General features: G+C 39.7%; 1 protein-coding gene across 11 annotated transcripts; it reads left to right on the top strand.

The window, feature by feature from the left end:
- Positions 1–6,689: 6,689 nt before the first annotated feature.
- LOC148026714 (uncharacterized) lies at positions 6,690–11,811 on the top strand. 11 transcript variants are annotated; one of them, XM_087691201.1, is made up of 7 exons: positions 6,690–7,242; positions 8,090–8,355; positions 8,550–8,681; positions 8,807–9,571; positions 9,667–9,909; positions 10,761–10,934; positions 11,120–11,811. In XM_087691201.1, the coding sequence occupies exons 4-7, from the start codon at positions 8,893–8,895 to the stop codon at positions 11,656–11,658; spliced, it is 1,635 nt and encodes a 544-aa protein (XP_087547327.1). In that variant the 5' UTR covers positions 6,690–7,242; positions 8,090–8,355; positions 8,550–8,681; positions 8,807–8,892; the 3' UTR covers positions 11,659–11,811. The 11 variants fall into 11 exon arrangements, with proteins under 11 accessions (XP_087547327.1, XP_087547328.1, XP_087547333.1 ...); XM_087691202.1 differs by having other exon boundaries at positions 8,090–8,351; XM_087691207.1 differs by having other exon boundaries at positions 8,283–8,355.
- Positions 11,812–15,585: the final 3,774 nt, after the last annotated feature.

The raw sequence follows: 15,585 nt of genomic DNA on the forward strand, positions 1-15,585 counted from the left end.
CCAATGGTTTTTCATTCTATAAAATTTTCAATAACTAAAATAAATTATGAAATTCATGATAAGGAACTTTGGGTTATTATTGACTCTTTTGAAGGGGACATCTTCTAGAGGGGACACTCCACAAAATCACACTCTTTACATACCATAAAAATCTAGAGTACTTCATGCGTCTCGGGTCATGAATCAACAACAAGCAAGATGGAGTATCTTTCTTTCTAGATTTGATTTCATCATATCATAGCAACTTGGCAAGTAACAAGGGAAACCAAATGCATTGTCTCAATGATCCTACCTTGCACCTAAAAAAGGAGATGTAGTTAATGACAAGCAAAATTCTATTCTCTTGAAACCAGGACAATTCCAACCTTACATGATAACAAGTAAAGCTCCAAAAGATTTGGCCTTTCTTCTACAAGTCAAGCAAGAACTTTCATAGGATCACTCAGCAAAAAATTTAAGAAGGGTGTACAAATGTTGAAGGCTTCTAGAAAGTTGAAGGCATGCTCTATTATCGAGGGGTATGGCATATATCACCCAAATAACTTCAATTATAAATACTTCCAACAAGGAAAGACCTTCCAACTAAGAGACATTTTGGGGTCAATAAAACAATAGACCTCATTTCTCGAGACTATTGGTGGACTTGAATGTGGAAATTAGTCAAAGAATTCGTATGCATATGTGATATGTGCAACAAAGCCAAAGTGCCTTGCCATTGACCTGATGGGTTGTTTTGCCCCTTGCCTATTTCTAATCACCCTTGGTAATCTATGTCAATAGACTTCAATACCCATCTATCTTCCTCCAAGGATTTTGATTCCATTCTTGTGGTGGTTGATAGATTTACCAAGATTATCTCCATCCACAAGATAGGAATTGGCAAAGGCATGACTCACCAACTTTTCCTTGAATATATCTACCATTATCATGGGTTGCCAAATGACATTGTTTCAAATTGAGGAGTACAATTTTTGTAAACTTTTTGGAGAAGTTTCCTCAAGCTCCTAGGGGTCCAAACCAACCTCTCTTTGGTCACCCAACCTCAAAGTAATAGACAAACAAAGAGAGTAAAACAAGACTTGGAACGATGTATTTGAAGCACAATCAACTATCGTCAAGATAATAGGTTGGATTTACTTTATTAGCTAAATTCACCTTTAATAATGCCATTCATACCTCTAATGGGCAAACTCCATTCTTTGCCAACTATGAAAGATACCCTAAAATGGAATATACCTATCAAAGAATTTATGAGCATCTATGAATTTAGCTAAATACTTATCAAAGCTCCATAAGAAGTTAAAGTCATGTATTCAACAAGCCCAAGAAAGATATAAGGACAGCGTTGATTGACAACAAATGAAACATCCAAATCCAACATTGGAGATTGAGTTTGGATTTTACAATAGGATTCATGTTCTTCTCTCAGTTACCACAATCGATGAAAATTTACCCAATATTCTATGTCTTAGTCTTAGACCCTTGCCATACATCCTCATATAATGGGTAGAAATACCAAGTGCTAAGAAGAACCCCATCCAAACTCTTATACAAATAGTATATGTCTAGCTAATAGAGGAATTTTGGATAGAAGAGGAGAACTTTTAGCCAAGCCTACATTGAACAACCAAAGACTTACAATACCTAGGGCTAACATCAAGTCAGCTAAAAATCCCAAGTCTACCTGATTCAATCATTATAAATCCATCGACTAATATTTCTACCTATTCCTTGGACAAAGAGACTTACACATGCATTCTTCTCATCATGCATGATGAAAAGATAAAATGTAGTCATAAAAAGCTAAGACAAAAGGAGTTAAGAGAAACAATGTTTTGGTAATGGTCACCATAGTAGACATCATCAAGGAAGGGATAATAGATATAGAGGTTGGTGTTAGCATATTAGACTTATCTCAATACTTTAGGTATGGGACAATCCATCCCTAAAAAATGTGCAATTCAATTATCATGGTTGATGGATGAGAAGTCAAGCCCATCAAAGTCCTAAAGGAAGCCCTTCAGGATTGTAGGTGTAAGGTTCTTAATCAACTTTGTTGTAGTGAGAGGTGTGGATTACATCAGCTTATTTCTCAAATGTCCTTGGATGCAAAATGGAAAACTAATAGAAGGTTGGGGTAATTGGCCAGTACCTTTTACAAATCCTATGGACATAGTTGATGAAAAGGTGATCCAAAGGTAAGCCAAGTATAGTTAGTAGAGGTTTAAAAAGTTAACATGAACCAACAATCAAATAAAAAAGTAATATGGAGTAAAAAGGCAAGGTATCTAAAAATAGCAATTGGTCACCTAGGGGAAATAAGGCAATATTGTTATGAGGCTTTTAATAGAGAGCATTCAAATAAGCCTAGAGTGCCCTCATATACAAAGCCTTATGCAAATATTGAAATCTTTATTGATAACTTGATTTCCTTGTTAATTGAAGATGCCCCACTAAAATCTTGGGATAACTTGGAGGAAACACATAAATCACTTATTCCATTTGAAGCTAATAAACAAGATGATGTTTTGGGTTGATGTTTGATGCCATACTTATATAACTTGTACAAATTTTAAGGTATTGTACAAGATCATGTAATGACAATGCCATTTCCATATCATGTCCTCATGGTGTAATTAAATAGTTACTATATATTATGTGTGACATGCAACAATTCATACATGATCTAGTATATATTATTTAATTAAGCATCATCCATGATATGATGATGTAAATGCCTTTAGAGTAATGAAAACATATTTTTTCAACTATGAGAATGTGCCGTTGTAAGATTGTACAAAGTGTTTAAATTTAAGTAGATTGTTAGTAAACCATCCCTCAAGAAAAGGTGCATTGCAAAATGCTTATTAGAATTAGTACATTGAAAGCTTTTCTTACACCTTTCTGCATAATTTTTGTGATCAATATGGAAAATGAGAGTTGCCATATTTATTGTGAGGTGCAAAGAATATCAATTATTCTTTAGAGCTCATCTTCATTTCAAAGCCAAAATCTTGTGTTCACTAGATGTAAGGTGTGCTAGAAGCTTTGTTTGTCCTCATCTTTTGAATCTAATGAATCCTATTTTCTTATGTCATAGTGCACAATGGGAGTGGATGCAATAAACTCAAGGCACAAACATGAATAGAATCAACCATGAATGAGAAGAATAGAGAACTCTGATAAAATTTTGAAAAAAAGCATGAAAACAAAGTACAATACCACCAAGGTAACCATCACTCATTGACAAGCCACAATGCTTCTATTCTCCCTCTTTCCAAAGTGTCAGAGGAGAAGAACTATATGTAGGCTAAAGTGGGGATCAAGACTAGTAGGTAAGCCACAAGCAATGAATCAATCAAGTGGACCAGAAATATAGTTGGGTTGTATTGGTTGGGTGGCTACACTTTGAGGGGTATTGCTACATTTCTACCCACCATCAATGCCTCTCAAAATGCACAATTGTGTGCCCACTAAGAAGTGAACAAACCCATGATATGTATAATGCTACATTTCTACCCACCATCAATGCCTCTCAAAATGCACAATTGTGTGCCCACTAAGAAGTGAACAAACCCATGATATGTATAATGCTAAACACTCTCTCAGATCATGCTTGATCATTACAATAACATGTACAATGATAATAGCATACAAGTCCTTAGGAACAATCATTGTGTCCCATACCATAGCATGAAGTCTACCACAAACTTGTGACACCAAGCCTTGGGTGATCAAGCCATGCAAGCTTCCTTAGAAAAGACAATCTTACACAGAGGGTTATCCCATGCAAGAACCAATTAGAGAAAAGCCAACTCATTATTGTATCTCCCATCATGGACCCAAAGTCACTCCAGCTTCAAGGTTTGAAAATCACAATAGATAAGTTGGTGTATGTAGAAAGGAATGCTTAGGGAACCACCACACCAAAAATGAGTCTTTTGGACTAAAGGAGGCAAGTGAGACTCATTACGCATTGAAAAGGGGGCCTCCTAGTAGCACTTTGGTTTGTTGTGTGTAGAATGAATGTTGAGTTTCCACTTGTGCCAATAGGACACTCGACCAATGAGTGATTACTCAACTAAGTTAATTGTCATTTGGGTACTTGAGTCTCCAACCACTTAGAGGTGTGGCCCCACTAGTACCACTATAGCCATCATATTTCAATGATGATTATATGGTGTGTAAAGGTCCTTGCTTGCCACAAGCCCATTTTTGTATCTGGCATGAGAGTCATGCCAAATTGGGTGACTTTGATCACTAAGACTTAAAATCATAGAGGTGCCACATGCATCTCCACTTACCCCACTTCACTTTGACAATCAACCATTCTTTGAAAAAATCTATTATAGAGCTCAATGTGCACTCAACTTTGATCTTTAATCAATGTTTAGGACATTGAATCCCCATAGATTCCCACTTGATGAGTGAGGTAACTAGCATGTGTCCACCCGATGATTTGACTTTGAATGAAAGTTGAAGGTTTGAAGTCTGGAGGATATGCAATTGGATGACAAGCTGTTGCCTTGTTGGACCTAGAGAAAGTTGAGTAGGTCCACGAGTGGCACCACCCTTAGTGGAGTGAGGTATAAAAGCATAGAGAGACCAACTTGAATCCAAGTGCCAAAATGTGCAATCTAATATTATTACCAAAAGGTTTTGGGGGGGTCCACGTGGTGCATGTGGGACCCCCCACATAAAATTTTGGTACATGCAACCTTGCTATTTGCACTTAGCATGGCATTATGAGGTATTGTACAATGTAGACTGTAGCCCATTTCTTAAAGCATCATAATGGTCAATTGAAAATTTGGATGGAAAAAATAGAGTTTCATTTTAATTCCCTATTCCTTTGGTTGCAAGCTACATTAACAACACGAATCACATATTCCTTTGTAGTAATGATCTAATTGAGATTGTTCACGAACATCGAGAATCTTTCCCCCTCAAGGGGGTGGGGGAGACACTTTCCCTACCACACAAATGGAGTCACTTCCAAGCATGCCACGAGTCTTTTTTGAGGTGGCCAAATATACACCAAATCTTCCTCCTATCCTTCCTTGGTTTGGAATAATCTCATCCCCCATCATGCAACAAACACGCCCCACCTTGTTCTTTCAAGAACCAAGGATGGCAGGGTCCTTGTAATGCTCATATGCTAACATCATTGGTAATCCTCTCTTTCATGGCTCTCTACACAATATTTGGGCAATGGAGCCCATAACCTTCGGGGGAGAGGAGAGGGGAGCAATTTGGGAAACAACCAATGGGCAATGGGAAGTTGGACATCCCTCGGCCTGGGAGGTGTTCAAGAACAACTGGCAAGAAGCACTGGCGGAAGCCCCAACAACCAAGGGGAGAGTCTCAAAGAAGCCCCATGGGCTCACAATGTTGTAGTTGCTAAACATTAGTAGAACCTTGCTCAACAAAGCCAACATACACATCAGAAAGGAATACCAAATGGCCAACCTGATACCATCCCTATCCCCGAAGTGCCTCAAGAATGACATCGCTTTAGAAAACCTGCATCAAGCCCCCCATGTAACAAATTTCCTCTATCTAGCAGGGTGTCCTAGATGGAAGAGCTTAACCCTTCTCATTGTTATCCTCAGCCCAGTGAAAATAAAAACCAAGCAATCCTTTGGAATAACAAAGGGCATTCGAGAAGCATGGTTCAAATACAAGAAGCTTCTTGTGCCTTCTCCACACCCTAATTTCGCCTTACCTTGGGCCTCAATTGACTTTGTCTAGTTCAACTTTTTCCACAACTCTATCTCAAAGTTTGAGTTGAACAAAGCTTGCAAACTCTATAGGAAAGGTAGCCAAGTTTGGGGTAATTTATGGGTTCCCAATATCAGGACATGACTAACAATAGAATCTAAAAAATAAGTTCGGCTTAAACCAAGCTGATGTGGATTTAATAAGAAGTAGGACCAGCCTATGGGGCCCTCACCTTTGAGTTGTGATCAACCTCAACCTCCCCTTCAATTATAGAGGAGTGTGCCTAACATGAGAAAACCTCTCCTACCACTATTTGACTTGCAAATACATGCAAATAAACTTGTGTATAAGCTAAATGATAGATGACACATCAACTAGAGCCCTCAACAGTTGATATATAAATTTAGCAATTTGTGGCTACCTATGATCAAACCCAAAATTTCATGCTTAATGTGGTTGATAACCCCTAGAGCTTTATGGACTAATGAGAGGTCTATCAAAGCAAGCTTTGAGGAGTGACAGGTGACATGTCAACTGGTGTAAGATGCCTAAGGAGGGCATCAATTAAAGAGAGCAACAACATTTCTACTAAAGTGGCTATTCAATTGGTGGCATAGGTCACCGACTTTGTAGTGAAATGTAGTGATGTAGTCTGCAGACAATTGATGGAGTTTGGCATTGTGTTGATGACATTGATAGTTTAGAGATAACTGGCTAATATGAGTATATCAATATATTTGTATTGTGGCATTCATTGGAAGAAGTCCATGAGCTGGAAATGCAATACATGGACTAATGGCAAGCTGCTGAAAGCATAAAGAATCAGGGATGATCATAACCATGATTTAGTAATGGACTGTGCCCCATATGCAACCAACAAGGTAGAATCTATTCCCCACCTGTTCTACAATTGGCCTGAAAATACCAATAGTTTTTACTTTTGAAGGTTCTGAGTATGCCCTACCATCCTTAGTCAATCTTTGTCTGTGTTGTCTAACGTCCAGCTCACCCTAAGTTTGGGGAAGCAAGCATGGATGATGGGGGGCGGGGGGTTGGCGGCACTTAATAGCACTGAGGGTGGCTGTCTGAATTTGGAATCATTCTTCTGTGAGGTAGCACCGTAGCACGTTCTCCCCTTCCGTCTGTCTCCTTCCCTCCCAGCTGGCCTAAAAGCTAACGAGGAATAAAAGGAACGCTCTGCGTTGTCATGGCCCCCGCCGACGAGCTTCTGCTGCTGCATGGCGCCCCCGTCTTCAAGGCACTGCTCCCGTGACGAAGCCTGCGAGCTCTCACTATCTCCACGGGTGACGCGGCAGCCATGTCCCGGCCTGCGGCTCTGATACTTCTTTACGGTTGCGTGGTCAAGGACACATTCAAGAAGAAAAATGCAGAAAAAATGGACAGAAGATGGCGGCCTTTTCCCTAGGCGACGTACTACTCTCTCACAGCCCTGATGCATGCACGGTCCTGCCAAATTCAAACACAAGGAGATCATTTCGAAGTACATCAGGAAGGTTTGAGGTCTGTATGTGTGTGTAAATTGGAAGCGGATGATGATTTGAGGTCTCTGTGTGTGTGTGTGTGTGTGTAAATTGGAAGCGGATGATGCACTATCCCATCACATATGTGCCCGGATACACACAAGAATATTTATTGGGAAAAAAGTATAAGAGAGGAAAACGGTTACAGAATTCTTTTGTCCAATTTGGATGCATTAGTAACCTTCAAATTTCAAAGTAGTACATATAATCTCTTTTCGAAGATAATTTTAGAGTAGCACTTCTGGTGAATTATTATCTGTAGCTTTTGGGAGTTTACTGTGGCAATAATTTGCCTTATCGTGAAGGGCAAAAGCCTGTTCAAATGTTTAAAATTTGATTGTTGATGCACAGTGCTTTGTGAAAATTAGCTAATCGGAAGACGGACAAAACTAGTTAATGGAAGACATTTTAGTTCCTTCTGAAAGTACTCAACGCAGAACGTCTCATGACTTTATGCTTTGCCTTTACCGAGAGGGGTAAAAGTCTGTTTAAGGGTTTCAAATTTGATTATTGAAGCGTAGTGTTTTCTGTATAGAAACTGGGCACTCAGAAAATTGAGAAAGCTAGTAATCGCTTAAGCTGGTAATCCCTTCTGACAGTACTCAACGCAGAAACATGCTATGGAAAAACTTAAAGCAAAATGCAAAATTACTATGCTTCATTTGCATGCTGTTTCTCTACTTCTCTGCATCACTGACAACATGAATGTTATAGACCTACAAGAGAAGCTCAGCTCAAATGCTTTCATTCAACGTCTCTCTTTGAGATTTACCAAATCTACATGTTTATAAGAAACATGTTTACCACCTCAACACGTCATTTTGCAGGCACATACTTACCTACACATGGAAGTTCTTTTGACAACTAAAATGCCCACCAGGGCTGAGAGACAATGAATAGCGATGCTTTCAATGATGCTACTGATTAAATCGTTTGGAATTGTGTGGGCAATTGGGATGGGGTGCGCTTTTTGAGCACTCTGGACTATATATTGAGGTTAATTTCACCTTTTTGAAACAGTTAGCTGGAGGAAGCCAAAAAATCAAAACATCTGCTCGTGCAAATTCTGCTATAAAAATTTGCCCTTGTGTGAGTAAGGTTTCTCTGGACATTAAACCTGTTATAAGCACTTCTCTGGTGCAAAATACCAGTCCATGTAATGAGTTTAATCAAGGCACAATTCAAGATACGCTTGTTATTATTTATCAAACTAGGTCTGCACCATTTTCCTCTGTAGGATGGTGCTCTCTAATAAGTGGGCTGAAAAACATAAATGGGGCCCTCCAGGTGAAAGAGGGATGCTAATGGTGGGCAACACAACAGAATTGACTGCCACTGCCTCTGTGGTGCCTTGCATTAGCACTTGTACATGTCGTTTATGCAAAGTTTTGTATGTCAAAGATTTCAAGGAATATTCTGGTATATTTCATTTCATTCTTTTCATAACATTGATACCCTTCTACAGGATCTGGCAGACTGTAGTTTACTGTGAAAGAGTTTATAAAATCCCTTGTCAACACCATTAACTGTTTCTTTTCTTTCAGGCTGTAAAATCTTACTGGGCCTGTGGAAGGGACCATTATTAGTGCTTGTGCAAGTTCCATCAGATCAGCTTGTAAAGAATTAGCTGATGAAAGTACAAACAAGAAGTGATAGCCAAGGCAGCAGCTGCAGACACAAGAGTAGGAGCGGCAGTAATAGCTGCAGAAGAAGAAGTATAAGTCTGGATCGGAACAATTGCCACAGTTATACTGGAAAGGAATGTGAGGACCTGCATGCCAGCTGGTGCTCACATATGAGGCACAGACATGAGGAGGAAGGGTCCCCTAGGTGCAGTTTTGGTAATAAGTGTCAAAGGGATGGAAGTAAAGACAATTGTGTCTCTGGGAAGTTTCTCTTTCATGGTTGCTACAAATCACATAGAAACTACTGTAAGGAAAGTACCGGCTTCTCAAATGATGGCCTCTGTCCTTGTACATGCTCTGGCAAGAAAAAAAGATGTCGACATTCAGGGGCATATGCTTTTCAATGTAGCAGAGCATCTCCTCTCAGCTGCAATTGTGACTATGACAGCTACTTGCCAGTAATGCAGGACTCTGAAGACTTGACACACAGTTATTACAGCAGAAAGAGAAGGAGGATCAGATTATGTAAGAACCATGTCTACAAATGTCATGCTCATTGTCAAAGGCATCACAGCCCTGCTGTCAGCAAACATGTAAGTGATGTTCAGGTAGAACACATGCCTGACCCAGATACAGCAGCTGCTGAGATGCATACGATAGCCGAAGAAGAAAATTCTGCATTAGGTAGTGATGTATGTTAAGGCTGTAGACCGTTCCTTGAAGTTTTCATGTTCAAATATCTCCCTCTGAAAAGGCATTGTTTTGCATTTTGGATGTAGATACTAAATTGTCATTAGAGACTGCAAGGCCACCCAAGCCCAAAGTTGAGAATGTGATTTCTGATGATTTCAAGCTCAGACCTCCTGGATACACCTTATCCAGCAATACTAGGCCAAACATTGACTTAAATCTCATAGCAGAACCTGAAGAGAGCTTCATGGGTTTCCTGGCTTCTTCTCAGTGTACAACTCCTCCAAGTAAACTTGAGAAACCAGTTTGGGAGCAGATGGTTACTTTGAAGGGTAAGTTCATTTTTTTTTTTTACAAAACCCACCTCTTTACTATGTCTCTCTTGGTTGTCTGGTGTGCCAGTCATCTCTGTGCCAAGCATGTCCTTAGTTATGTTATTGAAGAGATTTTAGTTCCTTGGATGTTATTGCATCGCTTCATTTATTGACAGTTGGAATTCGAGTGGGAATTCTAGAATGCCACCTATGAGATGGCTGACCTGTAGCAAGGTGCACCAAATACTCCAATCAGGTCTAGCATTGTTAATGCTATTCAGCTTCAAGAATTTTGAACATAAAGCTTGAACTTGGAGACATGATAAATGGTCTTGAAAGATGCATGGCTTCAACCTCAGTTGAGTAACACTTCAAAGATGCAACCAGGCTTAATCAAGCTGAAGCAAATTTGTGCAGAAAGGTGCTTGTTGACAGCAATAATGTCACATGTGAGAGAAGGTGCAAATGTGAGAGCCCAAGCTGCTCACACTCAGTGAGTGGTCAGTGTCCTTCAAGCTGAAGGAGACTAACTGTGAGAGGCTAAGCTGCCCACAACCATGTTGACTCACAATTCTTTGCCATGTTTGGCATCTACTCTAAAATTAGCTTTTTTATCTACTCTTATCTGTCTGTATTTCCTTCTCCAAATAAGGCTTTCCTACTGTGGTAACTCTGGCTCCATCTTTGTGGGGTTTTTTTTGCTTTGCTTATTGGTTTTGAAATGATATTCTTTATTGCACTGGGTATGCTGGGTATTAATACAGTTGAAAGTGCCACACATGATATATTCAAGCTGTTACTGTAAAGGGTTTTCTTAAGTGAAATACGAAAGTTTTATGCAAACTAAATACTTTGCACAATTGTTGCAGATACGTCTTGCATTTCCACTTCCAAAATGTCAAATGAGTCAGTCAGAAAGCAAAGATCAGGAAAAGAGCTTTATAATACTGAGAGCTGCCATGAAAGTGCAGGTGCTGTAGTTTCTAATGTAATGAAAGATGTTTACATGGAAATCGGGTTCCAGGAGAGAGAGCCAAAGAAAGGTTAGCTTGCATGTTTTTGGTTTTTGGCTTTTGGCTTTTGGCAACTTTCAGGTTTGTGATAAATTTAGGATCCATCAATAAGTTGGACTGCTAGGCAAAGTTTCAGGTTTGTGATAAATTTAGGATCCATCAATATTTTGGACTGCCGTGCTAAGTTTTAATTTGTCAAGTTTCTTTCTCTGCAGTATTGAGTGAGGAAAAGAAAGGACAAAACAACACTAACGAAGGGGAATGCTGTCAAAAGAGCTCTGTGATTATTATAGATGATAGTGATGACGAGTTTAGAGAGAACAAGGAGGGCAGGCCAAGTGTGTTCATGTGTTTGCAAGATGAAATTGTTGACCTCAAAGAGGGCAGTCCACGTGTCACAATGAGTGAGCAAAATGAAAAAGCAACAGCACCCAGCAATGGGCAGGCTTCAGGTGTTGTGACAAACATTTTAGCAGCCGATGATGAGCCTAGGGAGATCAAAGAGGGCGGGCCAGGTGTGCCAAGGAGTTTGGAAACTGAAAATGAAAATGTTGACACTGAAGAAGGTAGTCCACACGTTTCAGTGAGTGAGCAACATGAAAAGGGAAGGACAATCAGCCATGGGCAAGCTTCAGTTGGTGTGGTGAGTATTTTGACAACTGATGATGTAGCACCAGTTTTAATGCAAAAGGTTGCAGCTGGTTTTAAATCACGCAAGAAAAGGTTGATGCCCAGATCTTTTTACAGTACATAGATGTTTTGTATGGTCCAAACATATGTGACAATGTTTGTATACATTACCAGACCCAAGCTATCTTAAGTGGCTCCTGTGCAATGATGACTTGTATTATCTGTAAAACAATTGATATGTATCTATGCTGACCTAATATATGATAGTTCTTTTGTATGCTGACCTAATATGATTGTTCTTTCTGAGTAAGATCATTGTGGGAACTCGTCTTGAATAAATGTGAAGTAGGTATTCAGCTCAGTTTTTTTCTCTCCCACATGCGACAATGGTTGAGAACTGTATATGGGTTTTTAACTGCATGCAGATGTGCCAATATAAAAGATTTTAACTTGGGCGTGGTAGGTTGTTGAATTGCAATTCTGTTTGTCTAGATAGTGTATGTCAAAGATAGATATGCTATTGAATCTTTGTGAAGCTTCTTATCGACTTGGCCCAAAGATTGGTTTGTCACAATTTGAAACTGTTGAAAATCTGATGGATTTGAAACTTGAAAGATTAAGAAGGGGAAGCCCACAGCTATGAAAAGCTAAGGAATTGGATGAGGGTGTCAGTAAGATAACTTGAATAATTAAATGAGGGGGATCAGTTTTTATTTGCATGGTAAAGATTCCCAAGACAGCTACGAATTCACAGCAGCTGCATATTACTCATTCCCACCTCCAGCCCTTGACTCACTTCCCTCTTATAACTTCTTAGTAGGCATGGCATGGACATTCGTATAAGAGCATTTTGTTAATGAGGGGGTCTGATGGTTCAGTGGTTTATGGGGGAGAAAGTACAGCCCTCTTATTGGAGGTTAGAGTGCTTGAAACCGGTCATTGGAATGGTCCTATGAATACGTTTCTTTTCAATGCTCGTTTGTCCTGACTTATCAACCTTACTATTTGAAACACGAGTTTTTTATCTTGTTGCCATACACGGGCATTGACACTGTGGTTATGGTTAGGCTTTTCTCTCGATTGAGCTCTTCCCAAGCGTCATGTGTTGGCTCCTCTATCCTAGCCCCAAAAAGAAACTTGTATTAAATTTAAATTGAAAACAATAACTCAAGCTTCTTTGGTAGGACAATTGGGTCTAAAAGTTCTGTAAGGGGGATTCACAATCACCGGACCCAAAAATTACACCGTGCAGCTTGCAAAGCTAATAACCCTTGAAAATCAACCTTTTCCCTTTTGCGCATGTGTATTCAGATCATACTTTTTTCCTGTTACAAAAAAACAAAAGAAGATTCTTGTTGAAGGAGAGACAAATGCAAGGAAAGGAAAGAGTACTGACTGTTAGTGCAAATGTAAGCAGTAGTCATCAAATCATACTGTGTTCCTTCCACGACACAACAAAAGAGGATTCTTCTCGAAGGACAGATGAATGCAAGGAAAAAAAGAGTACCGCTGTTGGTGCAAATGTAAGCAGTGGTCGTTGCTATGGGGGTTCAATGGAGCTACGGCGACTAGCTGCAGTCAATGCTGGATTGCTGTCCCCATCCTGCATTTCTGTATGCCAATGTACAACAACAATCCGAATATAGTTTGAATCATGGAATGAATCTTTGGATGTTGACCCACAATGCTACATTGAGTGCCCCGACTTCTCAGTTGGGGTTCCACTATGGTGTATTCCCGTTGTTCTTGCTGTTCCATCTATGACTTACTATTCATGCAGTGCACTGCATGTATGCACATAAACAAGCAAGCCAACAATGGCAAGTAGCAACACATTACATGAGAGACATTTTGCAAGGACGGTATCGATCCCCCAGAAAGGACTCTATAAAACATAAACAAAACTGCAAAATGCTATGCACTTCAAAACATAACCTTAGTCAGAAAACTCTAATTGTCGTATAAGTAAATTATCATAGTAGCGTTCTCTCGATTGCAGCAGCCTCTATATGCGTGGGGCAGGGGACGGTAGTTCTTGCAACATGCCAAATGTGCTATTTTTCAGTAATAAGACAACTGATTCTTTTTGATGTAGGACAGATTATGCTTTACAGGATCATGCAGCTTCCAGATTATGCTGTTATCTTCAGGATAAGCTTATGTTTGTTTAGAACACAATCTATGTGATAGAGCATTTTGAGCATCTTTTTTGTAGGTGAGTAGCTGTCGCTAGTTTCTCAATGCCAGTATCAGATGCCACTCAGGGAAAGCTCTTAAATGGACTCTATCCTGATTTGTGCCCTTGTCATAATGATACAGTCCTGACAATAGAGAGAGGTTACTCGACATGGAAACCTAACGAAAGAATAGTAAGTACACAGGGCATTGGATAAATAGGAATGCCTCGAGGCCGTTTTCAATACTACATGTTTCTGTTCTAGCATTCCACCACTTCTCTGACGAGCTACTTACACATACATGATGGCAAATCTGTGACAGTTTGTAAACCCTGTCAGTCCTGCAATACTTGACAATGATGGCAGCCCTGCAATAATCGACAATGATTGGCAATATGTCAGCATGTATGCAAAGAACTAACGGGCACTATATGAGCATGTATGTAGAGGTCCGTCATTTCTGTTAGGAATCAGAATGACGAAACTTCCCTAGAAATGCCAACTCTAGTACAAGAGCAATTAATTCCTGGTACCGGTCTAATTCTGCCATAGTTTCAATATTGCAATTGTTTGTTGTTGCTCATAGCATGGGGAATCAAACCATAGTGGATGGCAGATAATTCATTCACTTACGGAGGCATTGTTTAGGCCATGTCTTTTGTTATAATTGCTGCTTCCAGTACCCGTCTCAAGCCTTGTTGGCTCTCTATCTAAAAATTTTAAGATGCGGATAGAGCCTATCACAACATAATGCCTTCCTTGTCACCCTAAAAATCGGAGGGTGTGGCTCTCTAGCACCAAATGTCAGGTTTCTCTGAAACTTAGGGGCTGCTTTTCTACTGTATTACGTAGTAGCATGCTGTCCAACTGGGTTTTGTACCCCAAGTAGCATGCTCCCCAGTTGGTGTTTGTGTGTCCCTTACATTACCTAGTATTTTACAGAATTGCTACTGCTGAACCCGTATTAGGAGCCTCTGTCTTGGCATCCCCGTAAACACCACATCCACAAATTTCCATTCCTTTACACACCACATCACAGAACAGAAATCAGTACAGTAAACCAGGCATCAGACGATGGATTGCAAGCCTGCTGCCCATAGATAGGATTAGATTACAAGTTTGCTTTCTGTAGATTGCAAGCCTCGAGTCTCCTTCTTGCCAGCTGTGCAGTGCTAGTGTGATGCTCTCGTCAGATCCTTTTTACCTTAGCAAAAAGCATTTGCTTAAAAGAGTCCCTAGCTCGTTTGATATTGTTGCCTTTTGTTGTCTATAACCTCCATGATTTACATGCAAGTTGTCTCCATGGCTACATTCTGATGGCAGTAGTACAATTGCTCTGAATTTTCTCATAACAGCACTACCAGATAGTTTTGGATGCCAATTGCAGATACGAAGGGTCCTCTTTTTGATCCATCTGTCTTGGCTAAATTCAACATTTGTCTAATGGTGGATGGAGGACATCTAGCTTTAGTACATATGAGTGGTTTTCATATTCTGGAACATTGTCTAATGTGCACAGTCCTACATTCCCTTGCACAAAAAGCTCCAACATATTGGAAGATCAGATTGTGCTAGGTTACTTCTGGATTATGAAACATTGTAATGGAGAGCACAGCTACACTTTACAACAGATAGCCTTACTTGTCCAAAGATGACAGAATTCAAAATAGTACATTCCAAAGATGACACTCCGTAATACAACATAGTACATTATAATGTTGTAATACCGCATATAAATGAAAAGAGGTGTAACAGGTAATATTATGCAGCCCACAATCATTTTAGGTCACATCCACAACATTTTACATCACAGTCTGGAACTTAGTGTCCTGTTCTGGTATTTGCAAAATAATGCAAAACTGGACTGCTGTACA

The sequence above is a fragment of the Lygodium microphyllum genome, chromosome 13 (assembly GCF_053477565.2).
Source record: "Lygodium microphyllum isolate KBCC chromosome 13, Lygodium_microphyllum_v1.1.10, whole genome shotgun sequence".
Lineage (NCBI taxonomy): Eukaryota > Viridiplantae > Streptophyta > Polypodiopsida > Schizaeales > Lygodiaceae > Lygodium > Lygodium microphyllum.